The 27,938-nt window shown below is 50.6% G+C and overlaps 1 protein-coding gene across 23 annotated transcripts in view; it reads left to right on the top strand.

Annotated features, from left to right (window-relative positions):
- The window catches only part of DYSF (dysferlin), a 231,860-nt gene extending 206,750 nt beyond the window's left edge, over positions 1-25,110 (top strand). For all 23 annotated transcript variants that reach the window (XM_082425965.1, XM_082425961.1, XM_082425948.1 and 20 more), the window contains 9 exons: positions 1,089-1,228; positions 2,444-2,532; positions 2,779-2,874; positions 3,281-3,422; positions 7,150-7,249; positions 17,644-17,822; positions 19,409-19,518; positions 20,927-21,074; positions 24,832-25,110. In XM_082425965.1, coding sequence (XP_082282091.1) covers positions 1,089-1,228; positions 2,444-2,532; positions 2,779-2,874; positions 3,281-3,422; positions 7,150-7,249; positions 17,644-17,822; positions 19,409-19,518; positions 20,927-21,074; positions 24,832-24,870 — 1,043 coding nt within the window. In that variant the 3' untranslated portion in view covers positions 24,871-25,110. The remainder of the gene's footprint in view (positions 1-1,088; positions 1,229-2,443; positions 2,533-2,778; positions 2,875-3,280; positions 3,423-7,149; positions 7,250-17,643; positions 17,823-19,408; positions 19,519-20,926; positions 21,075-24,831) is intronic.
- Positions 25,111-27,938: the final 2,828 nt, after the last annotated feature.

The following is a 27,938-nucleotide window of genomic DNA, read 5'->3' as shown; positions in this document are numbered from 1 at the left end:
CCCTGTTTTTGCAGATGAGGCCATTCAGACCACGAGTGGTTAACCACCTGCCCAAAGTCACCCAGCTGGTTAGAGGCAGAATCAGGTTCCTGGCCCGGTGGTCCTTCTGCAATGCTGCTTCCTTAGTGGCAACTATTAAAGTGGGCAGGGCAGGTTTGATGGATGAATGTGTGTATGTGTGTGTACGTTAGAATCTGTGCTGGTGAACATGGCACACCTGAGTGCACAGGCCTGTGTGTGTATGTGTGTATAGGCACATGTGGACCCTCCTACCCCCAGTCAAGGTCTCTGTCAAGGGGGCTCCAAGTTCATGTTGCTGGCTGGTTGGCCAGGCTTGTCAGGGTCAGAACCACCCCCGTGTCCTCAGCCCCCCCCCCACAGTACCAGTCCATGACCCAACCCCTGGCAGGTAGAGCTGTACCTGGGAAGCACGCAGGGGAAGGGAGGGGTATTCACATCCAGTCATGCGCCTTTCCTAGTGAGAGTGTGATGTCAGCTGCCCTGCTACCCAGCTGTGTGACTGCCCGGTGCTTCATGTCTGTCATCTGTGAAATGGGGCTAATAATAGCACTTACCTTTTAGGGTTACTTTGAAGATCAAGCCCTGTTAATATTTATGAAGAACAGTGCCTGGCTCCTGCTTTATAAGTGTTCTCTGTTACTGCTATTATTTTAGCTACTGCTACTAATCAAAGAGATTGCATGAAACAGAGAATACTACTGAGAGCACTTAGATGCCCAATCTGGGAGAAGAGCTTGTGGAGCCTCAGAGTTGAGAGCAATCTGGAAGGGCTTCCTGGAAGGGGTGGGCTTTGGAGGGTGGGGAGAATTTGTATTGGGTGGGAAAAAGGAAGGAGAGCTTACAGAAGAGGCTTGGTAGAGTTGATGGCGATGGGGAACCTGGATTTTAAGCCCAGAGCCTGTGGACAACGAGGTTTCCCCTACAGAGAATGAGACGTGAGGGCCAGAAGAAGTGTGTCTGGGCTAGGGGTGAGGCTGCACGGTTAGCAGCTTCCCGAGGCCCTCAGGCCCCCCTACCATCTCCTGCTCACTCAGTCCTGGCAAATTTTTGTCTCCTCTCTGGGGCAGAGGCTGGCAGGGTCCCGAACCCACACCTGGGCCCAGTGGAGGAACGTCTGGCCTTGCATGTCCTGCAGCAGCAGGGCCTGGTTCCTGAGCACGTGGAGTCCCGGCCCCTCTATAGTCCCCTGCAGCCGGACATCGAGCAGGTAGGACCTCCACCCTCGGGCCCCAGAGCCCCTGACCCTCAGCTACCCCGCCCCAAGGACAGCTTGGATATCCCAGAAGCACCAGTGAAGACCTCAGGATTTGGCTAATCCCTCCTTGTGGAGTTTCTCCACAGCCTGAATGGTTACCATTGTTGGCCTACGAGGGGACCTCTTGAGCCTGGCCTCCCCTGGCTGCCTGCAGGCCTCAGGGCCTGGGGAATGAGGCTCCTCCTCCATCCCCGTGTAGGCTGGACCTCTGGCTGCCCACGAGTCACTCTGATGCCTCGCTGTTTCAGCCTGGCCACAGGGAGTCCTCCCCTGCCATCAGTCAGTGACATCCCAGATGGCCAACCCTGTGCTGGGCAGTGGGGAGTTCAGACAGGGCGAGCCTATGACAGAGAGGCAGAGCAGCCATCAGGAGGGCCAGGGGAATCCTCCCAGGCAGTGGGGGGGAGGGCAGAGGGACAGCAGGCCCAGGGCTGACATGGGGAGGCTTCCTGGAGGGGATTGGAGGAGGAGGAGGAGGAGAGAAAAGGTTGCAGGCAGAGATGGGCCGAGGCAGCCTTTGTGGCACGCAGGTGCCTTTGTGGACATGCAGAGAACCTCCCCTCTGCTCTTTGGAGCTGAGCTCTCCTCCCCTTGGCGGCGTGGCCACCAGCTCCCCAGAGTGGCACTGCAGGTGTTGAAATGTCAGCTCTTTCACGCTCATGTGAACCAGAAGAAGTTAGGTCAATCCCTGCTCCTTCTTCTGTAAAATGGGGACAGAGATAACAGCCGGCTCGCAGAGAAAGAGGGAGCTAAGGGGTGGCAGGTAGAGTGGTTTCCTGTCGTGGAAACCCTCTGAGCCCCGATCACTAAACCATGCTCTCTGAGCCTCCACAACTGTGTACACCATCCCCAAGGCTGAACGCCCCCTGCCCTCTTCCACCTGGCACAGTGAGACTCAGCAGACTTCGCTGTCTCCAGAGAGCTGCCCTGACCCCTGATCCCCAGGTGCTACCCCAGTCCTCGGCCTGTGGGGCAGTGGGCTCACCCCTGTGGTTGGCCCTATAGTCCCCTTGAGGGCACCTCCCCTACAGGGTGCTGAGCCTCTCCATGCAGGGCCTGGGGTTTCTCTGTCCTGTGCTCCAAGTATCCAGTGCAGAGCAGGTGGTCAGGAGATGTTGGTTGAATGAAAAGGGTGGCGAGAGAGCAGGGTCGTGTCTTCCTCCCCAGGGGAAGCTGCAGATGTGGATCGACCTGTTTCCAAAGGCCCTGGGGCGGCCGGGACCTCCCTTCAACATCACCCCGCGGAGAGCCAGAAGGTGACTTACCCCAGCCCAGGCTCAGAGCTGAGCAGGATGCTGGAGTAGGTGCTGCGGGTGGGAGCAGGAGGTGGCTCTTGGGCCAGGCTTTGGGCCACTTGGGCCTCACTGTTGTGCGGGCCTGGCCAAGTGTCCAACCAGGCAAGCAGCAGAGTCTTGGGTGAGCTGACTTCTTGGCTTCTCGGACAAGGACTGCCCACCCTTCGGTGGGAAATCCACGGGGATTTGAGTCATCCTTCTCTGCAGGTTTTTCCTGCGTTGTATTATTTGGAACACCAAGGATGTGATCCTGGACGACCTCAGCATCACCGGGGAGAAGATGAGCGACATTTACGTGAAAGGGTAGGAAGTCACCCTCCTTCCCACCTGTCCCGACTCCACGGTGCCGCCCCTGCTCCCTCGGGGGTGGTGGTTGGTTGGGAAAGGGGGAACTCTGGTGTAGGGAAGGGGGAGAATAAGAAAGGAAGGATGGCCTTATGGGAGTGGTCTCAGCCTTTGGGGAGTCAACCCCCACCAGATTTCTTCTTCCACATTAATCTTTGCGTTGAACGTACAAGGTTTGAGGATGTCCCTCGAGAGAGAAGTTAGAACATTTTGAAATTTATGGCACATTTGGTACATCAACTTATTTTTCCTTTATCATTTACCAAGTTCAATGACCTTCTTAATTCCTGGTTTGCTTAAGTTGAGGCTGTGTATTGTGGTGGAGACTTTAATTAGCCATGTTCTCTAAAATGTGTATGTCTAGTTGGATGGTTGGCTTTGAAGAACACAAGCAAAAGACAGATGTGCATTATCGGTCCCTGGGAGGTGAAGGCAACTTTAACTGGAGGTTCATTTTCCCTTTTGACTACCTGCCAGCTGAGCAAGTCTGCACTGTCTCCAAGAAGGTGAGTGTCATTCCTGTCCCCAGTGGCGCTAGTCCCAGGGCTGTCAAATATCAGAGCAGTGGGGCAGAACCCCTAGGGAGAGCGGCCCCAGAGGGCTGTCTGGCCTGCGGTTTGGGTTGTCTGGCCACCCTGTAGGATCGGGTGTTGCTTAGCCAAGTCCCTGCTGCTTCCCCCTTCCTCCCATTTCTGTGCCTGGGGCCTGGGGCCACTGTCCAGGCTAGTATCTCTCAGACCTGGGGAGGCCGGTGCATCAGCCGGGGGGAGGGGCAGCTCCAGAGACCTCAGCTCTTTGTGGGTTAGCATCTTCTAGTTGAGGCCTCATCTGGGCCGTGAACTCTTTCCTCCTGAAATAGGCGGGTCCCAAGGCGGGTGGTGGCCCCGAGCCTGCCCTTAGGGAGCGGCCCCCAGAGCACAGTGAGGAGGGTGCCGTGGGCAGTCAGCTTCTGGAGGCGGAGGGCCCCTCTGGTGGAGCTTCTAACTACCGCGTCCCACCTAGAATCAGTTCCACCTGCACGTGCTCTCCTGCTCCACAGGGTGAACGCCTCTCTGGAGTCTGGGTCCTGCTGGTCCCGTTTCCTTCCAGAGGTGGCGCAGGGCTTCAAGGCAAAGCTTCTGTGACTCCTCTTTCTGTCCTGAACGGTTGTGTGGCTTCAAGAAGGGAAATATGTAATGGACCTCGGCTGCCTAGGTCTTCTTTATTCTCTTCATTACATCCTTCCCCCATGACCCCTTCCTAACCCAACAGACAGAATCATCTGCACTTCAGAGAAACCAGAATGTTCCGCTGAACATTCTGAAACCATCAAACAAAAGAAAATATGGGTTAAATAAGGTTAAATGAATTCTTTCACCCAGGGACGCCTACCAGATAGCAGAGTTTAGCAACAGCCCTGGGTGCTGTGCAGTCAAGGAAAGCCTAGCCTATTTGTAGGTTTAATCTTGTTTGCCTTTGTTCAGCATGTTTGTCTATCAAAAGATGTTTCCATAACAAACCAAATGCTGCATTTGCTGGGGAGAGCTCCAAGTCAAACAAACAGTGCCTGTCCTTGCTGTGGACGGAGGGAATGGGGAAGGGCGGCCGGGCCCTTCTTCAGGCCACCTCCCGTGCTCAACAAGCCCTGCACGGGGTGAGGCGTGGCTGGGGAAGCGAGGCTGAAAGATGCCAATCGGCCCAACACGGGAGGCGGGACCACCTCTCTGGTGTGACAGGTGGAGATGGGTGCAAGGAGTTGCAGGGAGCAGCGTCTTCTGTCCTTGCTACAAAGTAGGAAGAGAGACAATCTCCTGGCACTGTGGCAGGTGATTTGAGACAAATGACAAAAGGCGGGAAGCAGCTATTATTGAGTGAAGGAGAGAAAGGGGGAGTGAAAGGCAGAGGGAGAGGGAGCTAATTGGTGGTACCCAGCAGTTCTGAGGGCCCAATGGGGATTGCTGATAAAGAACTTGAGGGGGCTCCATTTTGGCAACAGTGGGGTTTCATCTCTGCCCTTTAGACACCAGCAAGGAGGGAGAGAGTTGAGCTGACCCACAGTGGAGTTCCAGAGGAAGAGAGGGGCTGAGGGAACCGACCCATTGGCCCAATGGCCCGCAGGCCTGGGCTGGCCTTGGGAGAATGCGAAGGCTATGGGGAATGCTGAGCCTGGAGGCGTCAAGGAGGCTGGGAGAGGCACGCCCGGAGTGGGGAGGGCTGAGGGAACAGGACTCCCCCACCGCTTGGTGCCAGGCTCCGGAGAAGGTGGCTGGAGGTGGGGTGTGGCAGAGGTCAGAAGAGGAGGTTGAGAACAGTCAAGGGGTTCTGAAGTCAACCAGGAACATGAGGGAGGAACTGGCTTGACCCGAGACAGGGCCATCGGGTCCCTCTGGGAGAAAGGACCCTGGGAGGCAGGGGGAGTCGTGCCCACAGTGGGGCACCAATTAACTGGTCTGGGCTAGGGGACTAAGCCTGGGGGCGGTTAGTGCAGGGGCACTGCACAGCCTCTGGGCTCCTTGGTCCTGCTGCAGAGCCAGCCCTCTGCTGAGGGGTTCAGCGCCTCTGGCAGGCAGGCCCTCCAGGGACCCCATTAACCAGACGAGACTGTTGTAAAGTACAAGGTCTCCTTTCATCCGGCGGCTTTGAACCACCGCTGGTTGCCCCGGCCGGCTCCCCACCTGGAGCCCAGCACACCCACCGGAGCCGGCCTGTGCGTCAGGCACCCACCCTGCAAATAAACAGCTAGTAAAAGGGCCCAGACTGGGAACGTAATGAGTGCCTGGGACCTGGGGGGCCATCCCCAGGCTGGAGCCCCAGCCCAGCTGCTCCCACCAGGGGCTGTTTGAACCTCTGGCTCATTACTGAGCCCATAAACCGGGCCGGCCAGAGGCACGGAGGATGCTGGCGTCCTGTACAGGCAGGCCTGCAGAGCTGGCCATAAAAGCCCCGCCAGAGGAGGGAGGCACCTGCAGGAGGGCTGGGGCCCGGAAAAGGGGGAGGCACCAGATGGGGGTCGGGAGCGAGGGGCCAGGTGGGGACCTGAGCCCCTTCACCCACCCAGGCAGCAGTCCAGGCTGCAGCCAACTGCTTCACAAGGTGATCATTCCTCAGGGGGCGCTGGCCACGGTCTTTGGTCACGGGACCTCTGTGGGGTCCGTGTGATCTGGAGTGGCCTCCAAGGCTGTGTACACAGGGCACCTGGGCCCAGACAAACCCTGTGTGGTCAGCAGTGCTCCCCGACTCCTGTGGAGTCTGTCCCCCTGAGACTGGGTCCAGGTCCCTGCTGGGACCTGGCGCCCACCATCTGCGGGGTGGTCAGTGGGTCCTTGCCAGCCACTCAGGTAAAGCTACAGTGAGAGGACAGAGAATAGGTGTGAGTGGGAGAGCCCCAGGGACGGTCCTTTGGGTTGAGTGTGACTGGACCCAGGGGCGGATCCAGGCCTCAGCGTGCCCGTCCCCAGCCCTCAGCGGCTCCACGAGGCCTTGGTGGAGAGAAGCCCAAGACAGTGCTGTTCCAGGCTGACTGGTCTGAGGGAGCGGGGAGGGGACAGCAGTGGGCTGGTGAACTTCCCAGCGCCGGGAGCTTTCGATGTGCCCCGGGGCAAGCTCTTGGAGGGGAAGGTGGGGTGGGCTGGGGACACTGCCCCCAGTGCCAGTCCCTTACAGTGGTGTGTCGGGGGATCCCCCCTGACACCCAGGTTCCCAGCCAGCCCACCTTGTCCCCAAGATCACAGGGGCAGGATTAAGAGACTCTTGAACCTGACTGACTGGGTTGGACTCCAGCTTGCCACTTCCCAGCTGGGTGACTTGGATAAATTACTCGCTCTGGTTTCCTCAAGATAGTATCTCCTCATAGGTCGTTGGAAGCATAAATGATTTCATAGTGCGAAGAGGCTGATGCCTAAGAAGTGCATATTAATGTTGTTTTTATTAGCTGTCAGACCTTGGGCAAATTCTTAACTTCTCCAAGCCTTTGTTACATCATCTGTAAAATGGCAATGAGAACCTTGACTCATGGACTTGCGAGGATTAAAGGAGCTACCTTATGTCAAGTGAGCCTGCATGGTCCCCTCCTGGGCCCTTGAACATGGCCCTCTGGGGTCTCAGCAGTCTTCCTGCCAGGACCTGGCTCTGGCAAGTCCCTAAGGGACGTCCCTCTCCACTGCCTCCTCCAGGCAGCCTTCCAGGCTAGAAGGGACCACTGCTCCTCTCTAATCCTGCTCTCCTGCTTCCTCCTCTGCTTCTCCTCTGGGCCAGGATGCTTTCTGGAGTCTGGACAAGACAGAGAGCAAGATCCGCGCCCGAGTGGTATTCCAGATCTGGGACAACGACAAGTTCTCCTTTGATGACTTTCTGGGTGAGCACCATTTCCGGTCAGCACCGTTTTGCCTGTCGGGGCTGCCCCGGAACCCCTGCTGTATGTTTGTGTGCCTCTCTCAAGCCTTGTGGGAAGGCTGGCAGGAGGATCAGGGAGCTCAGGGTCACTGGTCCCTGGTGCTGAGTGAGATCGGTGACACAGAGTAGTGCCAGGGTGATCAGGGTGGCCAGCAGGGTGGCCTGCCAGCTGAGGTGGCATTGAACGCTGGGCCGTGTTGGTTGGTAGCACCCAGGGAAGGAAGAGAGGGGAGCGCAGGGTGAAGGCAGTGCAAGCAGGAGCTCCGTCACTGGCTGTCTGGCCTTTCACGTGACAGGATCCCTGCCACCTCAGTCTAGTGAGTGAGTGGCTCAAGGCTCTCTTCGCCCTTGTGCCCCAGAGACTGAGCAAATGAACACACCTGGGGCAGGACTCTGCTGGGGGAAAGTGTGTGGCAACCCTGACTGCGGAACAGGGAGCGCTGGGCTGGAGGACGAGGTGGAGATGGTGCCTTCACAGGGTGAGGTGTGGGGCCCGCTGGCTGGACTGAGTAGCAGCTCCATGACAGCTATAAAAGTTCACTGGGAAAATGTGGCCTATCCCTACAATAGGATGTTATTCAGCCACAAGAAGAAATGAGGTCATGCTACACCAGGGGTGAAGCTTGAAAACACACCAAGTGAAAGAAGCCAGACGCAAAAGTACAAATATCGTATGATTCCTTTACATGAAATGTCCGCAATACGTAATCCACAGAGGCAGAAAGTGGTTGCCGGAGATTGGAAGGAGAGGAGGTTGGGGACCGACTGCTCGTGGGTCTGGTGTTTTTTTAGGGGTGATGAAAATATTCTGGAATTAGGTAGTGCTGGTGGTCTCACAACCCTGTGAATATACTAAAAGCCACTGAGTTGTACACTTTACAATGGTTAAAATGGTGCATTTTGTTACGTGGATTTCACCTCAGTAGAGAAATAGTGAACCTGTGAGAAAAGCGGCCCAGGAAGTCACGAGTCCTGTGTTGCAGTTCTGCTCTGCCACCTGGGGGCAGGGCGGGCTTGGACGAATCACTGGAGCCCTCCCTGGGTGGCCCGTGATTGCAGAAGTCACCGAGCTCGTGGGCCCCGGCAGAGGATGCCCTGAGGAGCAACCCCAGCAGGAATGGGGAGGAGGGCTGCCTGCCGGTCGGGCTGCTCTTCACCCCACTTCCCCCCGGCCCCGAGCCTGGTCCCCTGAACTTGGAGGACTGGGAGCTGCTCCACAGCTCCCTGTAAAAGATTCAGGGTGTCAAAATCATAGCACCAAGTTGGACTTTTGTTCTTTGACTTGTTATTCTGGAAGACATAATTCCTGTGGCAAAATTAGAAACCGGAGATAAGCAATGCCTCCCCTTCCTATTTTATATATATATATATATATATATTAATTCCCCTGTGTGCTTTATTTATTTATTTACGGCTGTGTTGGGTCTTCGTTTCTGTGCGAGGGCTTTCTCTAGTTGTGGCAAGCGGGGGCCACTCTTCATCGCGGTGCGCGGGCCTCTCACTATCGCGGCCTCTCTTGTTGTGGAGCACAGGCTCCAGACGCGCAGGCTCAGTAGTTGTGGCTCACGGGTCCATTTGCTCTGCGGCATGTGGGATCTTCCCAGACCAGGGCTCGAACCCGTGTCCCCTGCATTGGCAGGCAGATTCTCAACCACTGCACCACCAAGGAAGCCCCCCTTCCTATTTTATTATAATCTCACTACCCAGAGATAACCTTCACTAATATAACTAAGATAACCTTCACTTTGGCGTGTATTATTATTTTGGCATGTATCTTATACAAGCAAACACATATGTGTTATATGTGTATTTTATACATATATATACACATGCATATATGGAATATAGATAGCAAAATTGGTTTATGTTACACATACTGTCTTAGATCTTGATTTTGGGGAAAACAATATATTAAAAACATTCTTTCTGTCAGAAGTTATCCATCAGCATTGTATCTGCATCATGGTGCTTAACGTCCCACCTGATGTCCCATCGGACCCTCACTAGTCCCCCCTAGGTGCGTACTCGGCTCATCTCTAGGATTTCCTGCGTGAGTGACAGCCTAGGTTTACATCTTTGGACCCTTTGTGCGTATCTTTCCTGAACTCTAAGAAGCAGATTTTTAGAGTCTTTGTACATTTTAGTGGTTTTTGACACATTTTGTTCAATAGCCCTCTAGAAAGATTTTACATTTTTATATTCTCACCTGTGCCCTGTTTGCCTTAAGGGCACCATTTTTCCTAAATTTTTGCTGCCAGTGTTATCTTTTTTTAAAAAAAATTGCCAATGTGGTACCTCATTTTTATCTTTCTTTGCATTTCTTCATTACTTGTAAGGTACAACTTAAAAAATATGTTTGTTATCCATATTGTTGTTGGGATTTTCTTTTTTATGGTTTTGGGATGGTCCTCTTTTATTGTTGATTTTCAGAGCTTTTTATATAGTAAGGACACATTACAAATAATTTCTCCAGTTTTCAATTGCTTTTCACATTTTTATGGAATTTTTTTTTTGCTTACAGACTAAATAATTTTTTTTAGCATCAGTCTATCAATCTTGCCTTTATGAGGTGAGGCTTTAGAAAATCAATTTTAAAAAGACAAACAAAAAATTGCATTTTATTGAATGAGAAAACAGTGTCCAAAATAAAATTAAACAGGATCATCTTTTGTTTTTAAAAATAAAACTACTACTTTTTAACTCCATAGATTTCTTTTTTTTCAATTGGATGTTTGTATATATTGTGAAGTGATAGCCAAAATAAGTTACGTAGTTAACAATTTTTTTTTCTTGTGAAGAGAAATTTTAAGATCTACTCTTTTAGCAACTTACAGTATTATTAAGAGATTTCTTTTTTCCCCCTTCATAATGTATTTTCTAATTACATATTTTACTTCTTTTGAGTACTTATTACTTTTATTTTAAAAATAATAGTTAAGATCTGTAATTTTGCCATCAGGAAATAATCCTATGTTTCCTTACAGTCTTTATGTAGATATAGTATATATAGTTTAATATCCTGATTTTTACTTAATATTATCTTGGGATCATATTTAAAATGGGAAATAAACATTCGTCTGTAGTTGAGGGATGGAGAGATGTGTAGGTGGGTGGATAGACAGATGAATGCTGATAGAGTTGAACAAATGCTGGATAGAATAATGACCTGATTAATGGATAGATACAGTGCTCAGCAAATGGTAGCTCTAGAGGGATGTAGATAGTTAAGTCAAAGCAGATAGATGTATGGAAAGAAAGAAAGCTAGAAAAATAGATCCAGTCAATGAATACTTGTAGTAACTGAGCAGTCCACACTGAAAAAAACCTAATCTCCTTTGTATGGTATTCAAGAATTGTTACCGAGTCCAAGCTTGCTCTGCTCACTGCACGACAGGCCAAAGAATCGGAGACGAGGTGTTGAGACAAGGAATACGACTTTATTTGGAAAGCCGGCAGACCTAGAAGATGACAGACTAAAGTCTCAAAATAACCATCTTATTAGGGTTTGGATGCCAGTTTCTTTTATAGCACAGAGAAGGGGAGGAGATGAGGAAGTAAAGTAAAAAGGCTATAAGTTTTACAAATATCACCTGGAATGCCCAGCCTCCGGGAGGGGATGTGTTAATTTCTTCTTTCTTATAGCCGTCCACAGGTGGACAGGTTCCGGATATTTCCCTGAGCAAAGGCACTTTGGTTTAACATTCAGGCAGAGGGTCAGGGTTCCCTGAGTATAGATAGTATGTATAAACATTATGCCATTATGTATAGACAGTATCCTTTTAGTGAACAAAAGCAGTGGAAAGCAAAGGTTAAAGTAAAAGAAACAGATCCAACATATAGTCCGATTTGGCTCTTCCCTGTTACAATTCCCCACTGTCAATATCCATTCCACGATCTTCTGGAAGAAGGGGTGATGACCGTTCTAATTGCTTCATCAGATGGATCTTTCTGGGAGTGTCCATCGGTGTCAGTGTTCCAAACATTGTGTCTTTTGTTCCTCTCTGGGAAGTGTCTCCTTTACACTTGTAGCCTTAAAAAATATTCACAGCTTAAAAGTTGAGAGTTATGATGTATTCAGTGGGAATTTTGAGGGCTTCAAGCTTGGGAGGGAGCACTTCAAGTTCAGGAATTTAGCGCTTTTCTATGTATGGGAAAATGCAAGAGTCTGGGCTCACTGAAATCACTCCCTTGATATGCACCTTAGCTATCTGGGGCCTGTATCCTGTATTCTCATATCCTGAGTTTCCTCAGGGTTCACCGGCTCATGTTGGAAGGCTGCAATCGCTAATGACTGATGTGTCAGGAAATATTCAATTTCTCAGATCCTCTCCTCTTGGTCAGGATTTTGACCAATATTTGGGAGACATTTCAACATCAACTTTTGTCCCACAGCGCTGGGAGGCTCATCCCAGATCAGGTGAAAATTCTTGTTATGCCACTCCAAGTGCTAGTTTTTGGATTAGGCCCTATTGATAATTAAAGATTCTCTGGATCCCCTATCTAATTATGATCCAGGAGACATTTTCCCTTGTTGCTTCTTCCCATACCTAGAATCACACTATTACAATTATTTTACATTATAAATGTGATCTGTTTCCTCAAGATGTTTAGCCATAGGAGTTTTGTTGGAAACCTGTTTACACACTGGGTACTGTAAGAGACAACAGTCTTATAAAATAGACAGGATATAAGTAATGCAGCTAGTAACATTGACAAAGACATGGTGCAGCAGGGAGACACAAAGTACAAACAATTTGGCTTACAAAGATGTAATTTACCAAATTACTGTGGGTCATAATTAGCTTAAGGGGGAGGTTTTCCTTACACCTGGAAAACACAGATTTAAACCGGTCATTTTTCAGATAGAAACCATAAAAATTATAACCATATTCACCAGTTTACTGAGTCCTATGTAACTAATCCTTCTTGTTAACAGCTTTATGAAGCCATCAGGTTTCCCATTAGAATTCTTCAATTTCTTAGCCAGTTTAGCATTATGGCCTGAAAGCCAGAAACTTGTGTTTATCCAAAGTCCTTTCCATAAATCTTCTTGAAGAGGAAGCATTTTTACAAAGGCATCATCAGAGTGAAACCATAACTGTCTATAATGACGAAAGACTTAAGAAGGCACATTTAAATCTGATTACAATGCAATTGACAAAGTAACTTGGTTAGTGCTGTGACATGCAACACATTTAGATAATAGCTAGAATTATGACTGATAACATTTTACCAGCACACATCAAATTTTAGGAACTCCACATAATCTCTAGAATACCTGTATCATTTGCCATACAGTATAACCTAAGAAGATTTATTACTTATTTGACACTTCCCATGTAATTCAACATACCAAGTGAACCTAATTAGTTAATATCTCTCTTTGGGGTGTTTCAGGGGCCCTTTGAAGCATCCCAAAGTTAGCTAGAGTTCAAAGGAACTTCATTATAATTTGATTTGTGAAGTTTTTAAAAAAATTTATTTATTTTTGGCTGTGTTGGGTCTTCGTTTCTGTGCGAGGACTTTCTCTAGTTGCGGCAAGCAGGGGCCACTCTTCATCGCGGTGCGCCGGCCTCTCACTGTCGCAGCCTCTCCTGTTGTGGAGCACAGGCTCCAGATGCGCAGGCTCAGTAGTTGTGGCTCACGGGCCCAGTTGCTCGGCAGCATGTGGGATCTTCCCAGACCAGGGCTCAAACCCGTGTCCCCTGCATTGGCAGGCAGATTCTCAGCCACTGCACCACCAGGGAAGCCCCTGATTTGTGAAGTTTTGTCAAAAAAATATCAGAAGGGTTTAAACAGTCAGATAGGATCGCAGGTCACTGTGAAACAATAGTTATTCACTTAGCCGAAGTAACGATAAAAGAGTTCAAAGGCAAATACAGAACAGATCACTTAAAAGGTAGAAAAACTTAAAATCTGTTATCAGAGGCAGTTCAGAATCTTAAGAAACCTTGTCTTCTTATCAGAGAGAAAAGGCAAATTCAAGTTTTTCACCAGCTTACTTTTAAAATTCATTTACTCAGTTAAACTTATTTTAAACTTAGTCAATCCTGACCATGTACAAAACTCTTTTCTTGGGGTCCACTTCCCATAAACCTTCCATGACTTAATTTATTTTGGCACAATTCTAACTTTCAAGTTGTTGAATATCTGCAGAGATTAATTTTATTTTTTTAAAATTTATTTATTTATTTGTGTTTATTTTTGGCTGTGTTAGGTCTTCGTTGCTGTGCGTGGGCTTTCTCTAGTTGCAGCGAGCGGGGGCTACTCTTCATTGCGGTGCATGGGCTTTACATTGTCATGGCTTCTTTTGTTGTGGAGCACAGGCCTCAGTAGTTGTGGCATGTGGACTCTAGAGCAGAGGCTCAGTAGTTGTGGCCCATGGGCTTAGTTACTCCATGGCATGTGGGATCTTCCCAGGCCAGGGATTGAACCTGTGTCCCCTTCATTGGCAGGCGGATTCTTAACCACTGCACCACCAGGGAAGCTCTGGAGAGATTAATTTTAGATAAAGATAATTATTTTAAAAAGTGCATCTAAAGCTCTTATCTCATTTGCATTTTCTTTCCTTAAAAGTTTCTTTACATCAAGTTACTTTCCTTGCTGACAAATTTGCAACAGATATAACAAGTTATTATTTAGCTTATATTAAACCTAGGCATAATGAAAGTATTATACTTAATGCTGATGACTCTAATGACATGTCTATAATAATTAGATCAACAAACAAACATTAATACTGAATATTTCTCAGTTCACATGAACCCGAAATTCATTTAGCTTAATTTTTCTTGTATTTAGAATTGTTTGGTTTGTAAGAACTTACTCTTCTTTAAGCCAATTAAATAGAGCTCATCCGCAAATCAACCCCAGCAATGTTATCCAAAGACAAAGACACATACAAGGACACAAACAAACAGAGACATCATAGTTCTTATTTCAAAATTTCAGCCCTGAGTCATGTACAGCAACATAAAACCCATCAGTTTACAAAAAGAGGTTGGATTAAAATCAGGTTTCTGGCAGATGGAACAAATCAAGTTCACTTGTCTAGATGGCTGAATTTTTACAGAAAAGACACTTAGGTTTTTAATTTATCCTTGACAAGTCAATTTCTAAATTACTTTGCCCTCTTTTCAAAGTTTGCATTTTAAAAAGATGGCAGAGATGAGCGTTCCTGAGAAGACCAGATAGGACACTTACATCTCAAAGATACAGTCAAGTTTTTCCTAGGATGCCTTTGTTTCCCCTTTGTTTAATATTTACAAGCCTCTTAAGATAAATAGGGAAGGTAGTCAATCAACTTGTTCTCCACTGTCAAAGTTATCTGGGGCTCCTGTGGGGAAATTAGAATCGGATGCCTCAAGTCCAAGGGAGTCCCCTGGCCTCTTACAGGATGTCGGCACAAGGGAAATTGCCCTGCTGTAGAAGTGGCCCCTGGTCCAAATTGGGTGTCCTGTTGGGTCTTAGATGGTGATACTAAACCAGGTCCCTGTGCCTTGGGGGTTATCATAGGAACTTCTATTTGATCCCCACGGGTAGGGGAAACAGGAGGCGGTGAATATGTTGGTGGCATGGGGGGAAGCAGTTGGAGAAACTGCTGGTGCAGCCTGCTCTTTTGCAAAACACTTCTAACTGCGAGATCATATAATAATTGAGTGAGCCATTCAGGGACCATCATTCTTCTCATCCTAACATATATTGGGTCCACACCCTATTACAATAGTACATCATGTCTTTCTTAGTCATAGGCTCATGGCTATGTTTCGCCCATTTATCTAATATACACCCCAAAGGGATCTCCTTCAGGATAGATGGAGTATTTCCAGTTTTTATAAGTTTGATAACACCAAAACACAAAAGACACAAACAAATTCCAACACAAAAGGCACAAACAAATTCTAGCATTGGTGCACACGAAACCAAGACCAAAACCAACGAACCGGTTCCCAAATCAGGTAGACTTACCCTGCAAAACCAACAAACTAGTTCCCAAATCGGGTAGACTTACCCTACAAAACCAACGAACTAGTTCCCAACGAACTGGCTCCAAATCATGTAGAGTCCAACAACAATTCCCCCCTCCAATAGGGTACCCCAATCAAACAAATTGGCTTATCCCGTAAAGAAAAAGCCCAAATTGAGAGGGAAATATGTTCCCAGTGTGCACGCCGGAGCAACTTACCCTACAAAGTCGAGTTCATTGACTTGCAACACAAAAGGATACACAAAAGCAAAACAAGACCAAGACCAAAACAAATGAACTGGTTACCGAATTGGGTAGACTAACTGTACAAAATTGAGTCTGTGGACTCGTAGAAGTTGGTCTTTTCCTTGCTTCAACTGCCAAGTGCTGCGGTAGCTGGCGCCGCTTCAGGGAAGTTTGAAGGGAAGATCCTCAGGACAAATGGTCCTGGCATCTGCTAGGCCTTGCCACAATGTTCCCTGACCGGGACTGGCTAGCCAAAAGCAGCAAGCCTCCTGGCTGGCTTGCCAAATTTGTTACCGAGTCCAAGCTCACTCTGCTTGCCACACGACAGGCCAATGAATCAGAGATGAGGTGTTGAGGCAAAGAATACGACTTTATTTGGAAAGCTGGCAGACTGAGAAAATGGCAGACTAATGTCTCAAAATAACCATCTTATTGGGGTTTGGATGCCAGTTTCTTTTATAGCACAAAGAGGAGGAGGAGATGAGGAAGTAAAGTAAAAAGGCCATAAGTTTTGCAAACATCACCTGGAATGGCCAGCCTCCAGGAGGGGATGTGTTAATTTCGTCTTTCTTATAGCCACCCACAGATGGACAGGTTCTGGATGTTTCCCTGAACAAAGGCACTTTGGTTCAACATTCAGGCAGAGGGGCAGGCTTCCCCAAGGCAGGCCATTATGTATAGACAGTATCCTTTTAGTGAACAAAAGCAGCGGAAAGCAAAGGTTAAAGTAAGAGAAACAGATCCAACATGTAGTCAGATTTGGCTCTTCCCTGTTACAGAATTTCTTCAATTTGCCCTTGGAAAATATTTTTTAGATTTACCTCTCTCACTTAATCCCTTCAGTAACCTATGCTCCAATCCCATTGACTTCGTGTTGTTGGAATTGGATTAGGTGAAACTGCATGAAATTGCTGTTTTTATACGTCAAAGATAGTTGAATACCAGAATTTTCATATAGCTCCACCCAGTAGATGGAGCTATTCTTGGAGAAGATGGATAAAATAGATGAGTAGATGAAGCAGTATAGAAAGGTAGCTGCTTGGATAACTAGGTGGGCAGATGAAAAAATTGGTGGATGAACCACAATGAGATAACACTTATACCTATAAAAAAGCAAAAACAAAAACAAAAAATGGAAAATAACAAGTGTTGGAGAGGATGTGGAGAAATTGGAACACTTGTACATTGGTGGTATGCACGTAAAATGGCACAGCTGCTTGGAAAAAAGTTTGGCAGTTCCTCAAAAAGCTAAACATATGACCTAGCAATTTCACTTCTAGTTATGTACCCAAAAGGATTAAAAACTGGGACTAAGACATCTGCACACCAGTGTTCAGAGCAGCATTATTCACAAGAGTCAAAAGGTGGAAACAATCCAAGTGTCCATCAACAGATGAATGGATAAACAAAATGTGGTATATACATACCATGGAACATTATTCAGCCATAAATAAGAATGAAGTACTGATACATGCTACAACATGGATGAATCTGGAAAACTAATTATGCCAAGTGAAATAAGCCAGATACAAAAGGATAAATTTTTATGATCCCACTTATATGAACTGTCTAGAATAGGCTTTTTCATAGAGACAGAAAGTAGATTTAGAGGTTAGCAGGGCTGAGAGGAGAGGGGAATGGGGAGTTATTACTTAATGGGTACAGAGTTGCTGTTTGGGGGGAATGAAATAGTTATGGAAATAGGTAGTGCTGATGGTTGCAAAATGTTGTGAATGTAATTAATGCCACTGAAGTATACATCTGAACATGGTTAAAATAACAAATTTTATCTTATCTATAAATATTTTACTGCACTAAAAACAGTTAAAAAAGTTGATGGTTGATGGATGTAGATGATGGGTGAATGAGTGAATTTGTGCATAGTAAGATGAATAGTTGAGCAGGTGGGAAGTTCTGTTAAGGGTGAATCAATCAGGGCACAGTAGCAGGCATATGCATGCATGAATAGATGGATAGGAAGCTGTACAGATGGAATGAGAGGCAGTGGGTGGGGAGTGGAGTTTGAGCCATGGGGCTAAGACCATGGATAGAAGCTGAGGAGGCTGAACTTGCCCAGCCCCAGGGTGGCCCTAGGCTGGCAGTGACTGAGAAAGCGTGGGCCAAAGCACCCTCCTCTGCCACAGGCTCTTTGCAGCTGGACCTCAACCGCATGCCCAAGCCTGCCAAGACAGCTGAGAAGTGTTCCTTGGACCAGCTGGATGACACTTTCCACCCGGAGTGGTTTGTGTCCCTTTTTGAACAGAAAACAGTGAAGGGCTGGTGGCCCTGTGTGGCGGACGAGGGTGAGAAGAAGATACTGGCGGTAAGTCTGCTCCCTCTGGTTGGTGGAGACGCGGGAGTGACTCGTCCATAGAAATCGCTGAGCACAGACGTGTTCCTCTCCCTCTCTCCTGCCCTCCCTGTCTGTTTCCCAAGACACTGTCCCTCTTCCCTGCCAGTTCCCAGCCTTTGTCTCCTCGAGACTCGTATCCCAGGAAAGCCTATCTAAATCGAAAGATGCCCTAACCTCCCGTGGGCCCTGTTTAATTTATACTCTGCTCCTTGGCCTTCACAGTGATCTGTATCCTGGGTTCCCCTCTGGCTGGGCTTCCTGTGGAGGACAGGGGTCATGCCACTCCCATTTGAGCAGGACCCTGTAAGGGACTGTCCTTGTCCTCTTCTCCCTGCCCAGAGGTCTGCCCAGGGGTGTGACTGGGGACCGTGGAGAATCATCCTTCCTCTGCAGAGGAAGTAAATGAGTTTACTGTCCTTCCTTGGTATCCGCAGAGGGTTGGTGCCAGGAACCCCCGTGGACACCAAATCCATGGATGCTCAAGTCTCATAGCCCACCTTCTGTGTTTGGTTTAATCTACAGATCTGAAACCTGCAAATGAGGGCCAACTGTACATTTATTGAAAAAATCTGTGTATAAGTGGACCTGTGCAGTTAAAACCCGTGTTGTTCAAGGGTCAACTGTACTTAGAAACGGCAGGCAGCCAGCCAATCCCTAAAGTGGCCCTTGAAATAAAATATCCATGTCGTATAACAAATTATAACAATTAATAAGAAATACTAAATCTCAAAAGAAAAATGAGCAAAGGGCATACATAGATAATACATAAAGCAGTACAGTGGCCATTAAATATTTAAGAAGGTTCATTTCCCCTAGTAATTACATAAAGGAATGCTTTAAAATGTGAAAACATTTTTTATGTATTATATTAGAATTTTTTAAAAATAGAAACACTTATTGCTAGTGAGGATGCAGAGAGACGGCCCTCTCATTTACCTCTATTGGGCAGGCTAATGCTTTTTACCATTTGGGGAAACAATTTAATAATATATAGCCAGAGACTTAACAACATTTATGCCTTTGAAATTTTTCATCCCACTTCTAAAATCTCCCCTAAAGAAATAACCCCATAAAATTAAAAATTTAGGGTTTATTTATAACAACAAAGAGTTGGAAACAACCTAAACGAACCAAAATAACTGGTTTACTAAATAAATTATGGTCAACCATTGCATAGATACAGCATTAAAAGCGAACTTTAAAGAGTATATAATTATATAATAAAATGTATTCCTAAATGAAAGAAACAAGCTATAGAACCATATATACACAGTGTGATATTTCATATACTTGCAAAGAAAAATAGCTCTGATGAATAAATATTAAGAGTGCTTGTCTCTACATAGTAGAAGTATGGGTGACAGTCTCCTTTTTTTATACATTTCTGTAGTTCCTATGTGTTCTGCAAGGAGCAGGTACTTTTATGATCAGATCACCCTGTATCTTTTTTTCAAAAAAATCATAAAGTGACCTTTACATCTGTCCTGGCCTGGCTCCTCTCCAAGCCATGGGGCCAAGCCTTTATGTCTCTGATCAGGTCCCCTTTGTCCCCTCAGGGCAAGTTGGAGATGACTTTGGAGATTGTAGCCGAGAGCGAACATGAGGAGCGGCCGGCCGGCCAGGGCCGGGATGAGCCCAACATGAACCCCAAGCTCGAGGACCCAAGGTTGGTGCCCAGCCCCTGACCCCTGATGCCCAAGGGGATGGGGAGGAGTAGCCACAGTACAGGAGACACTCACTGTATAGCCGCACAGAGGTCCCAAGGCCCAGAGAGGGGTGTGACTCATCCAAGGGTACACCTTGTTAGGGGGCAGGTGACAGACATCATTCCAGGACACGCCGGGCTCATCAGCTAGTTCCAGAAGCTGGCGCTGTTGGGTAGCTGTTGGTCGTAGGCCAGGCGTGCTGTCATATGGCATGTATATGCTGTGTCATGGAACCTTCCCTGCTGAGTCGTTATTAGTATCCCCGCTTCACAGATGAGGAGACAAGCACAGCAAAGTTAAATAAGGTCATTCCAAGGAAAGTGGCGAAGCTGAAATTCTCACACCTGGTCTGATTGGCCCCGGAGCCTGACCAAGGTCTTTCCCTGACCAAGCTGCCTTCCATGGCTCTCCTGTGGTGTCAATGTGGCTTTCAAAAGGCCTTTCAGCTTTAATTTTCCCATCTGTGAAATGGGGGCCTAGTCCCTGCCTTCCCTACCTCACAGGCCTCTAAGGGAGGGGCCTACATCCCAATCCAGTGGATGCAGAAGCCTTGAAGGCAGTTACCAGAGCCTGAAAGATGGCTGTTCGGGGGGGGGGGTGAGTGGGCGGGGCTGCATGCTGGGTCCCTTTCCACGGCCTGCTCAGCTCAAGTCACACTTAGCACAGACAGCCCACTTTGTTGTAGCGCTATCCTGAGTGCCACTGGCTGGCAGAGCAGTGAGAGGCAGCCCTGCCCAAGGATGCTGGGCTCTGGGTGGAAAGGCAAGAGAGACCCAGGAGACCCAGCAGCACGCAAGCAGATGTTAAAACGGCCATTACTGAGACACAAACTCCTGCCCGCTCTTTGAATTGTGAGGCTGACCTAGGGGAAGGATTTGAGGTTCTTGGTTATGAGAGACAATCAGCTTTCTGGGTTCACTCCCTGCCATCCTTCCCCGACAGTGAACCAGCCACGTGTATCTAGGCCAGTGGCTTAGCTCATCTGGGGCTCATGGACCATAGCTCACCTAACGTGGAGCCCCTTGAAGCTCTGCCCAGTCCCCAAATCTCTAGTCTGTGATTAAAGTCCTGGGTCAGGAAGGAGAGAGTGGCAGGGAAGGTGACCTGGACAGAGTGGCTGAGAACTGGGTCCCTGAGGGTGTGCGGGGCTTGACAGCACCAGGAAGAGGAGGGCAACACGGGCGGGGCTCACACTGTAGCGAAGGCTGGGAGGAGAGGGGGATGCAGGTGCGGACAGGGGCTGGGGGCCTGGAGGCTGGGCAGGTCTGGGGGGCTGACTGGGGAGGGCCAGGGCGATTTGTGAACAGGACCCGGAGGGAGCAGCCCTGGTGGGAGGTACCCTGCTGACCTCTGGGATCTCACTCGCAGGCGCCCTGACACCTCCTTCCTCTGGTTCACCTCCCCGTACAAGACTATGAAGTTCATCCTCTGGCGGAGGTTCCGGTGCGCCATCGTCCTCTTCATCATTCTCTTCATTCTCCTGCTGTTCTTGGGCATCTTCATCTACTCCTTCCCGGTAAGCAGGCCTGAGTGGGGAGGCACAGACCCTTGTCTTGGAGGAGCTCCTGGTCTGACGTGGGAGGTACAGCCCTTGACCTCCAGCAGCTTCTGGTCTCAGGGGAGTCTGTCATTGTCCTCAAAGTGTACCCGGTGTCTGATGGAGAGAAGTAGCTTCTGTCCTTGGGGAGTCCATGGTCTGGTGAGGGAGACATAGGCCCTACTCTGGGGAGGCCCCAGTCTGGTAGGAGACCCTTGGGGAGCTCTTAGTCCAGTGAGGGAATCTGAGTTCTTGCCCTTGATGGGGAGACATAGCATCCTCAGCAAGCCCCTGAGAGGCTATGTAATCAAGGGGTTGGCAGAAGGCGAGGCCCCTTGGGCAGGCATGGGCAGGGGAACCTTCTTGAAGGAGGGTGTGGAGCTGGGTCAGGAAGGGAAGGGAAGGTGTGGATGGCAGAGCAGAGGGGCAGGCCCTCTGTTTGGGCAGATGGCACCTGCTGAGGACCTGGGGCTGCAGAGGGTGTCACTGTCCCCCCGGGGACCTGATAAAGTGTATCCTGCCTGCTGCGGTGGGGTGGGCGTGGGGCAAGGTGTGGGTGAGGAGGAGGTGGACAAGGAGCCGCTCACTGGGCACAGTATACACTGGGGCCCCTTTCACCTGCTAAGAAGCCAGCTGATGCCTGACGAAGAGTGGCCAGGGCCCCCCGCGTGGGGACTGCTGTGCCCGGCTCCATGGGCCCCTCCCAAGGGAGGAAGATCTGGAGCTCCCTTCCCTGCCTGTGCTTCCCTGCTCCTCATAGCAACACCCCCGGTGTCTCTAGAACCTCAGACCTTGAAGGGATCACAGTGTCCCCAGGCTGATACCTGATTTTTAATATTCTTTAAATTTTTGAAACTTTTTAATACGAAAAATTCAAAATCGTATACAAGTAGAGGAATGGTGTGCTCAACTCCATGTCACCCTTATTTGAATGGAAGGAAACAGACATCCAGAGAGGAGAGGGACCAGCTCAGGGCTGCATGGCAATCTGTGTACAGCTCCCGGTCTGGGGTTCCGGCCACAGCCCTGGTCAGCACCAGGCCGCCGGCCAAGCGCACGGTCCCCACAGCGGGCGGTGCGCTCTGGGAATCACTCACCTGTGAGCTCTTTGCTTCGTGCATCTTCCGGTAGGAGGAGGCGCCCGAGAGCGCTTTCCCGCCGTAGCTGGCAAGGCGTCGTACCAGCAGAGCACGCCTCCTACGAGGGGGACGGTTAAAACCACAGAACAGTCCCCTGCAAGCCCTAATATCATGAACTGTGGGAGCAGCAGAAAGGATGCTGAGGTTTGGACATCCAGGCCCCGGCTACCCCTTGGACCCTAAGTGACAAAGGAGGGTCTAGAGCTGGGAGGACCATGAGCTGGGCCGCGAGCCGGGCCCTCGTCTCTGCTGACTGTGTCTCCTGGAGCGCCAGGCCGAGACCGTTCTGAGGCTCAGCAAGACGACTCACGGCCCATTGGCCAGACATGCCTGAGGCCCAGGGGCGGGTCCAGGTTGGGGGGGCCTGAAGCTCATTCGGTTTGGGGGGCCCTCCTGAAGCAAAGGAGGACAGATTACAAGTACAAGGTTAGCTGCTGGGCCCTGGAAGGGCACGAGCAAGTGTGGTGCCGGGAGTGTAGCTGCCCTGGCAGTGACCTGGGCTCAGGGGTTGGGCCCAGGACTCCCCTTCTGGTCCCCTGTGTCTCCTCCTCTGGGGCACGGCCCGGTGGCCGAGTTGAGGAGGCGCAGTGGCCCTCACCTGGCCTGTCCTCAGGCTTACCTCCTCTCACGTTGAGTACACCCAGCCGCCATTCGGTTCAGGCGAAGACCTTATTAGCGCACGAAGTGTGTCCTGGAGGTGAGGGCGTGTTGTGTGGGTGAGGGAGAGGCTGGCGGGGCCCGTGCCCCTGGGAGCTGTCGGTCCACGAGGAGACACAGTGAAGCCAGGGGCGAGGGGGCGCACAGGGTACAGCCTAACGCCGCACCGTGAGGCCAGGCCGGGGAGTGCGGGCAAAGGGGAGCTGGTGCAGACCCTCGCTCCTTGAGGAGGTGGTCTGAGGAGCAAGCAGCGGCAGCACCAGGGAGCTGGGAAGAAATGCAGAGTCCTGGGCCGGCCCCAGGCCTGCCGAGGAGACTCTGCCTCGGGAACATCAAGGTCTGAGCATCGCTGCTGTGCGGGACAGAGCTCCACGTGGAGTCAGGAGCCGTTGCCTGGGTTCTGGCTCTGTCAGTGGCTCCCCAGTGACCTTGGCCAGGCCCTCCCGTCGCGTGAGGAAGGGGCTGGGATAGGTCAGCGCTGACCTGCTGTGACTAGCACTGTGGATAGGGGAGCGATTTTGCCTTCCCCGGGGGGGCTGCATGTCAAGCCAGCCTTCTGCTGAAGAGCTGAGGGGAGGGCAGGGGCGGGCTCAGAGTAACAACACCACCACCCTTCCTGTGCCCGGCCCCGTGCCCTGGCCATCTGGGCCCCGCCCCTGCAAGGCACTAGGGCTGCAGACCAGGCCTCAGGGACCTGGGGAACGAGGCCCTGCTGCTTGGCTGGGAGATGGACGGAAGATTTCCAGTCCCTTCCAGCCTGTGGTCCTTTCTTGTCCCTGGGGCGGCCTTATCCCAAGGCCCTGGGGGCAGGCCCTGATCAGAGCCTCTTCCCTGTGTCCTGAGTCCCCAACAGCGGCATAAGTCTCCTTTGAGATCTTCAGGAATTGTCCTCTTTCGAATACCAACCCTGCCTTCCCTCTCCAGAGCTGGCATGTGGGGTTAGATCCTAGGCGAGGGCTGTAGGGCAGCCTGGGTCTGAGACTGCCGACTGCTTTTGCTTGCAGGCCTTTGCTACAAGCTGGGCATATCCTGCTTCCCTCCAGCCAAGTCACCCAGTCACCTGGTGGATGCCAGACCTGTGACCGTCCATCACCTGGCTTTTCAGGCCTTGCAGGGCAGAGGCCTGGGTGCAGAGGGGCTCCCCGCCAGTTGGCCTAATCTCCCACCCTCTTGGAAATTCCCCTGGGAGGGGGACAGGGAGGGCAGCCTGTCTGATTCCTCCCAGCTCTGCCCTAGAGGCAGCCGGGAGCAGGGCCAGTGTGGGGAGGCAGGAGGCGATCTGGCAGGGAAGGAGCGGCGGCTTTGTTTCCAGAGTTGGCTTTCCTGGGCGGCGCTGGGGAACATACTGTCCCAATTAGGAGCCCTGTGTTGTGTTGTATGTGTTTTCATGGTTTTGGGGGGAGGAGTGGGGAGGGGAGATTCCTGCCAGGCCTGCAGCAGCCAGGGCTTAATCAGGGGTGGCCCGTCTCTAGGGCTAGCCCGCGCTGTGGGTCATCCCTCTATACCCCCCGCCCCAACTCTCTCTCTGCATTTCGGACGGGAGCATGGTGGCCAACGAGCCCCGGACTCCCGCGCTGGGGAGTGTGGGAGGATGGTGGGGAGAAGCACAGCCGTGCCTTCAGGCCACCTGTCTGATGGGAAAGGCCGGGCCTGGCCTGGCCAGGGACAGAGTCCTCTTGGTAGCTGGGCAGAACCTGGGAGTGGGCCCTGGAGTGACTGGGGGAGAAGCCAGAGCAATACAGGCGCTGTGGCCCCCAGGCAAGAGTGTGGGCTTGTGTGACAGTGAGAGCGCTGGCCGGGCGGAGTGTTGAGCTGAGTGTGGCCTGGGGGGTGATGAGGGAGAGGTGCAGGCAGGTGGTTGAGTGGGCCAGCCACCTTTCCCAGCTCCGTTTCCCTGGCAGCTGTCACCACGTGTCCCTGCCTCTCCCCCCTTCCTCCAGAACTATACTGCCATGAAGCTGGTGAAGCCATTCAGCTGAGGACCCTCGGGCCCAGGACTGGCTGCCTCCTCTGCCCTGCTCAGCCGGGTGTCTCCAGATGTCCAGGCCTCACCGTCCTGCCAGGGTGGGCAGCCAGAGAGAGGGACTGGCACGTGCTCCAAGTGTTGGCGACATCGAGCCCTGCGGTCACCCCGCTTTCATCATTTCTTTCTCCCCCAACCCGACCCTTTTGGGGATCAGCCCATGTGTATTTCAATATAAAACAGTTTGAACCACAAAGCGGCGTTGGTGTGTGTATCTCTGTGGTACCTGAATGGGGTGACTGTGCAGGGGATGTCTGGGTGGGCGCGTGTGCGGGGTGTGTGCCATCTCTGCAGCATTCCCAGTGGGACTGTGTATCTTTTGGTAAGACTGGTAGGGGTGGCGGGGGCTTTGAGGCTTGATGTCTGGCCTGCCTGGAGACCCAGCCTGTTCTGCTTCCGGGACGCCCCTCCACCCCGTGCCCTCTTTCCTCAGGCATCTCCTCACCCACGGTGATCTTTGCTTGGGTGGGCAGTTACCTGTACCATGCCCGGGAAGAGGTTCCACTTATGCACATGGAGCCCCTCGGAAAAACTCTCCAGGCTGGGAGGGCTGCTGGACCCCTGGCTGTGACCTTGTCTCCCATGCTCTTGGGATTTCTTGGGGTTCCCTCCCTCTGTTTCCTCACCCTGTTTTAATGATCTGGACTGGATAAACGCACCCTTTTCTTGTGGTCTGAGCATCGCATTAGCTGTCAGGCTGACATCTCTTGCAGGAATCAGGCTTCATCTACAAGAGCAGCAAGAACATACTTAGAGAAAAACCAAAGAGCACGAAAACATCGTGTTTCCAAAATAGAGGCCTCTGCCTCTGTTGGCTGATGGGCTGGAGCTCTGGAGCACAGCCTGGTGGGAGGTCTTCTCCCATTTCCTGCTGTGAGCCTGTTCCCGTGGCCCAGGCCCCGAGGCCCCCGAGTGAGCCTTCCAGCTCCCTTGTCTCTTCACTGCATGCTGGGACCCAGAATGAGGCCCTGCCTCGTCCCCACTTGACTGGCAGGACTGGGGGCTGATTGGCACAGGGCTGAGGACCTGAACCCTCCTGGGTGAGGGAGCTGCATCTTGAACATAGAGTGGTCCTCTCTTCAGGAGAGGCTCTGGCTGGAGGACGGCCTCGGTGTCCAACTCCGTGTGGGCCCTGAGAACCTGGGTGGCCAGTCCTGAGACTGACGCCTGACACCTGGAGCCGGGTGGCCACACCTCGCACGGAACAGGCAGCAAGGACTGGGGTTACCCAGCTCTTCCGGGTCATGAGCCTTCCCTGAATACCCACCGTGCCCGCCTGCGTGGAGGCCATGAGCTGGCGATTCCATGGAGAGGGCTGGAGGTGAAAGGATGCAAGAGCTGGGGCTGCAGCTTCGGGAGGTGCTGAGAGAGCTTTAGAGGCTGGGGAGACCTGAGAATATTTGAAGGCAGGGAGGAGGAAGCCACTGAGGAGGGAAAGATCAAAGACACAAGAGAGAAAATGGGATAATTAATGGAACCAGCTTCTGGAGAAGGAGGGGAGGGCGTTAGCTTTGGAAAGAAAGTTCTCTTTTTCTTACAGGTACAGAACGCTGGAGGAAATAAATGCATACTGTGCAACTATCAGCTGGGTTAAATGAGTTTGGGGGTACACTGTGCCCACTTATTAACTTTTTCCTTTAATCATTTGCTTTTTCTTGCTGCTTTGAGTTGCAGATCATAGGAAACATTATTTAAACTAGTAAAGAGAATATAATGGCTTTACAGAAATGAAACTTTCAGAGGGATTGGCTTCAGGTGAGGGCTGATCCAGCTCCTCAATTAGGTCACCAAGACTTTGCATTCTCTCTCTGCTCTGCCCTTGTCAGGCTAGGGTTGGGGTTAAAGCTTCTCCCTGGAACCATATAGGCCACCAAGCAAAACTCAGGGAGAATGAGGAACGGATGGTGAGGAGATACCATGTCCAGCACATGTTTATTGAGAGACTCCACGTGGCAGCCCTAGAGCAGGTTCTGAGGATATAGCAGTGAGTTACATATGACTCCTGGCCTTCCATAGCTCCCAGCATGGGGGGAAAGGTGGATCAGGAAACCATGGTTATTTGAACGCTTGTGAGAGTATCAGAGAAAGGACACCCTGGGACAGGGAAGGGATGTCATCTGAGTGGAGCATTGGACTGGCCCAGTGGCTAAGAAGGGAAAGCTGTGCTGAGAAGCTGGGATAGAGACCAATCTCCAGCTGTCAGAGAGCCTGGCTCCTTCAGGGCAAGGCTGGGTGTTGAAGGGCCTGTATCTGCAGCTGAAGAGTTTGAACTTCATTCCGGAGGTAAGGAAGAAGCACGGAAAGACTTAAAGCTGGACTGGCCTTGATCAGAGTTGTGGTTTCTTAGTTCTTATCTTGGGAGACAGGAGTCTTCTGGGAGCACATGGCGGGGCTTCAGGCTGTATAAGCCTTATGGCTTTCGAGGGGGTGAGGGTCCAGTGATCTCACCCAATTCTGCAATAAGGTCTATGATCACAAGTGGTGAAGAACAATTGCTCAGGATACTGTGTGGCCAGTTGCAGAGGGCCATTCTAGAAGGCTGGTCCATTAGTCCAGGAGCCAACTCTGAAAAGCAGGGCAGGAGTCATTCATTCATTCATTCACTCATTCATTCATTTAAGAAATACATACACACACATACATACACACACACACGGAGAAACGTCTGTGTACCAGACAAGGTGCTAGGCTCTGGAGATACAATGCTGAAAAGGATAAAAGTGCTTCCTGTTCTCCCAGAGCTCACAATTGAGTAGCGGAGGGAGACAAGTAGATAGGTAATTACAACACACTGATGGGCAAGGGTTACAGGGTTAAGGGCAGGGAGTGGAAAAGACAGTAGAGAGAGCAAACACTGACCAGAAATGGTTCAAAGATCTGTAAGAATCTTCACAAGGCACAGAGCCGTGATTCTCAACCAGGGCCGATTTTTGCCCCCCAGGTGCCATTTGACAATGTCTGGAGCCAGTTTTTATGGTCCTGGCTTGGGGTGGAGGGACCGAGGGTGCTACTGGCATCCAGGAG

Source organism: Balaenoptera physalus, assembly GCF_965194825.1.
Source record: "Balaenoptera physalus genome assembly, chromosome: 15".
NCBI lineage: Eukaryota > Metazoa > Chordata > Mammalia > Artiodactyla > Balaenopteridae > Balaenoptera > Balaenoptera physalus.
Note: the sequence above shows the minus strand (reverse complement) of the source record. Positions and strands in the feature narration are given on the sequence as shown.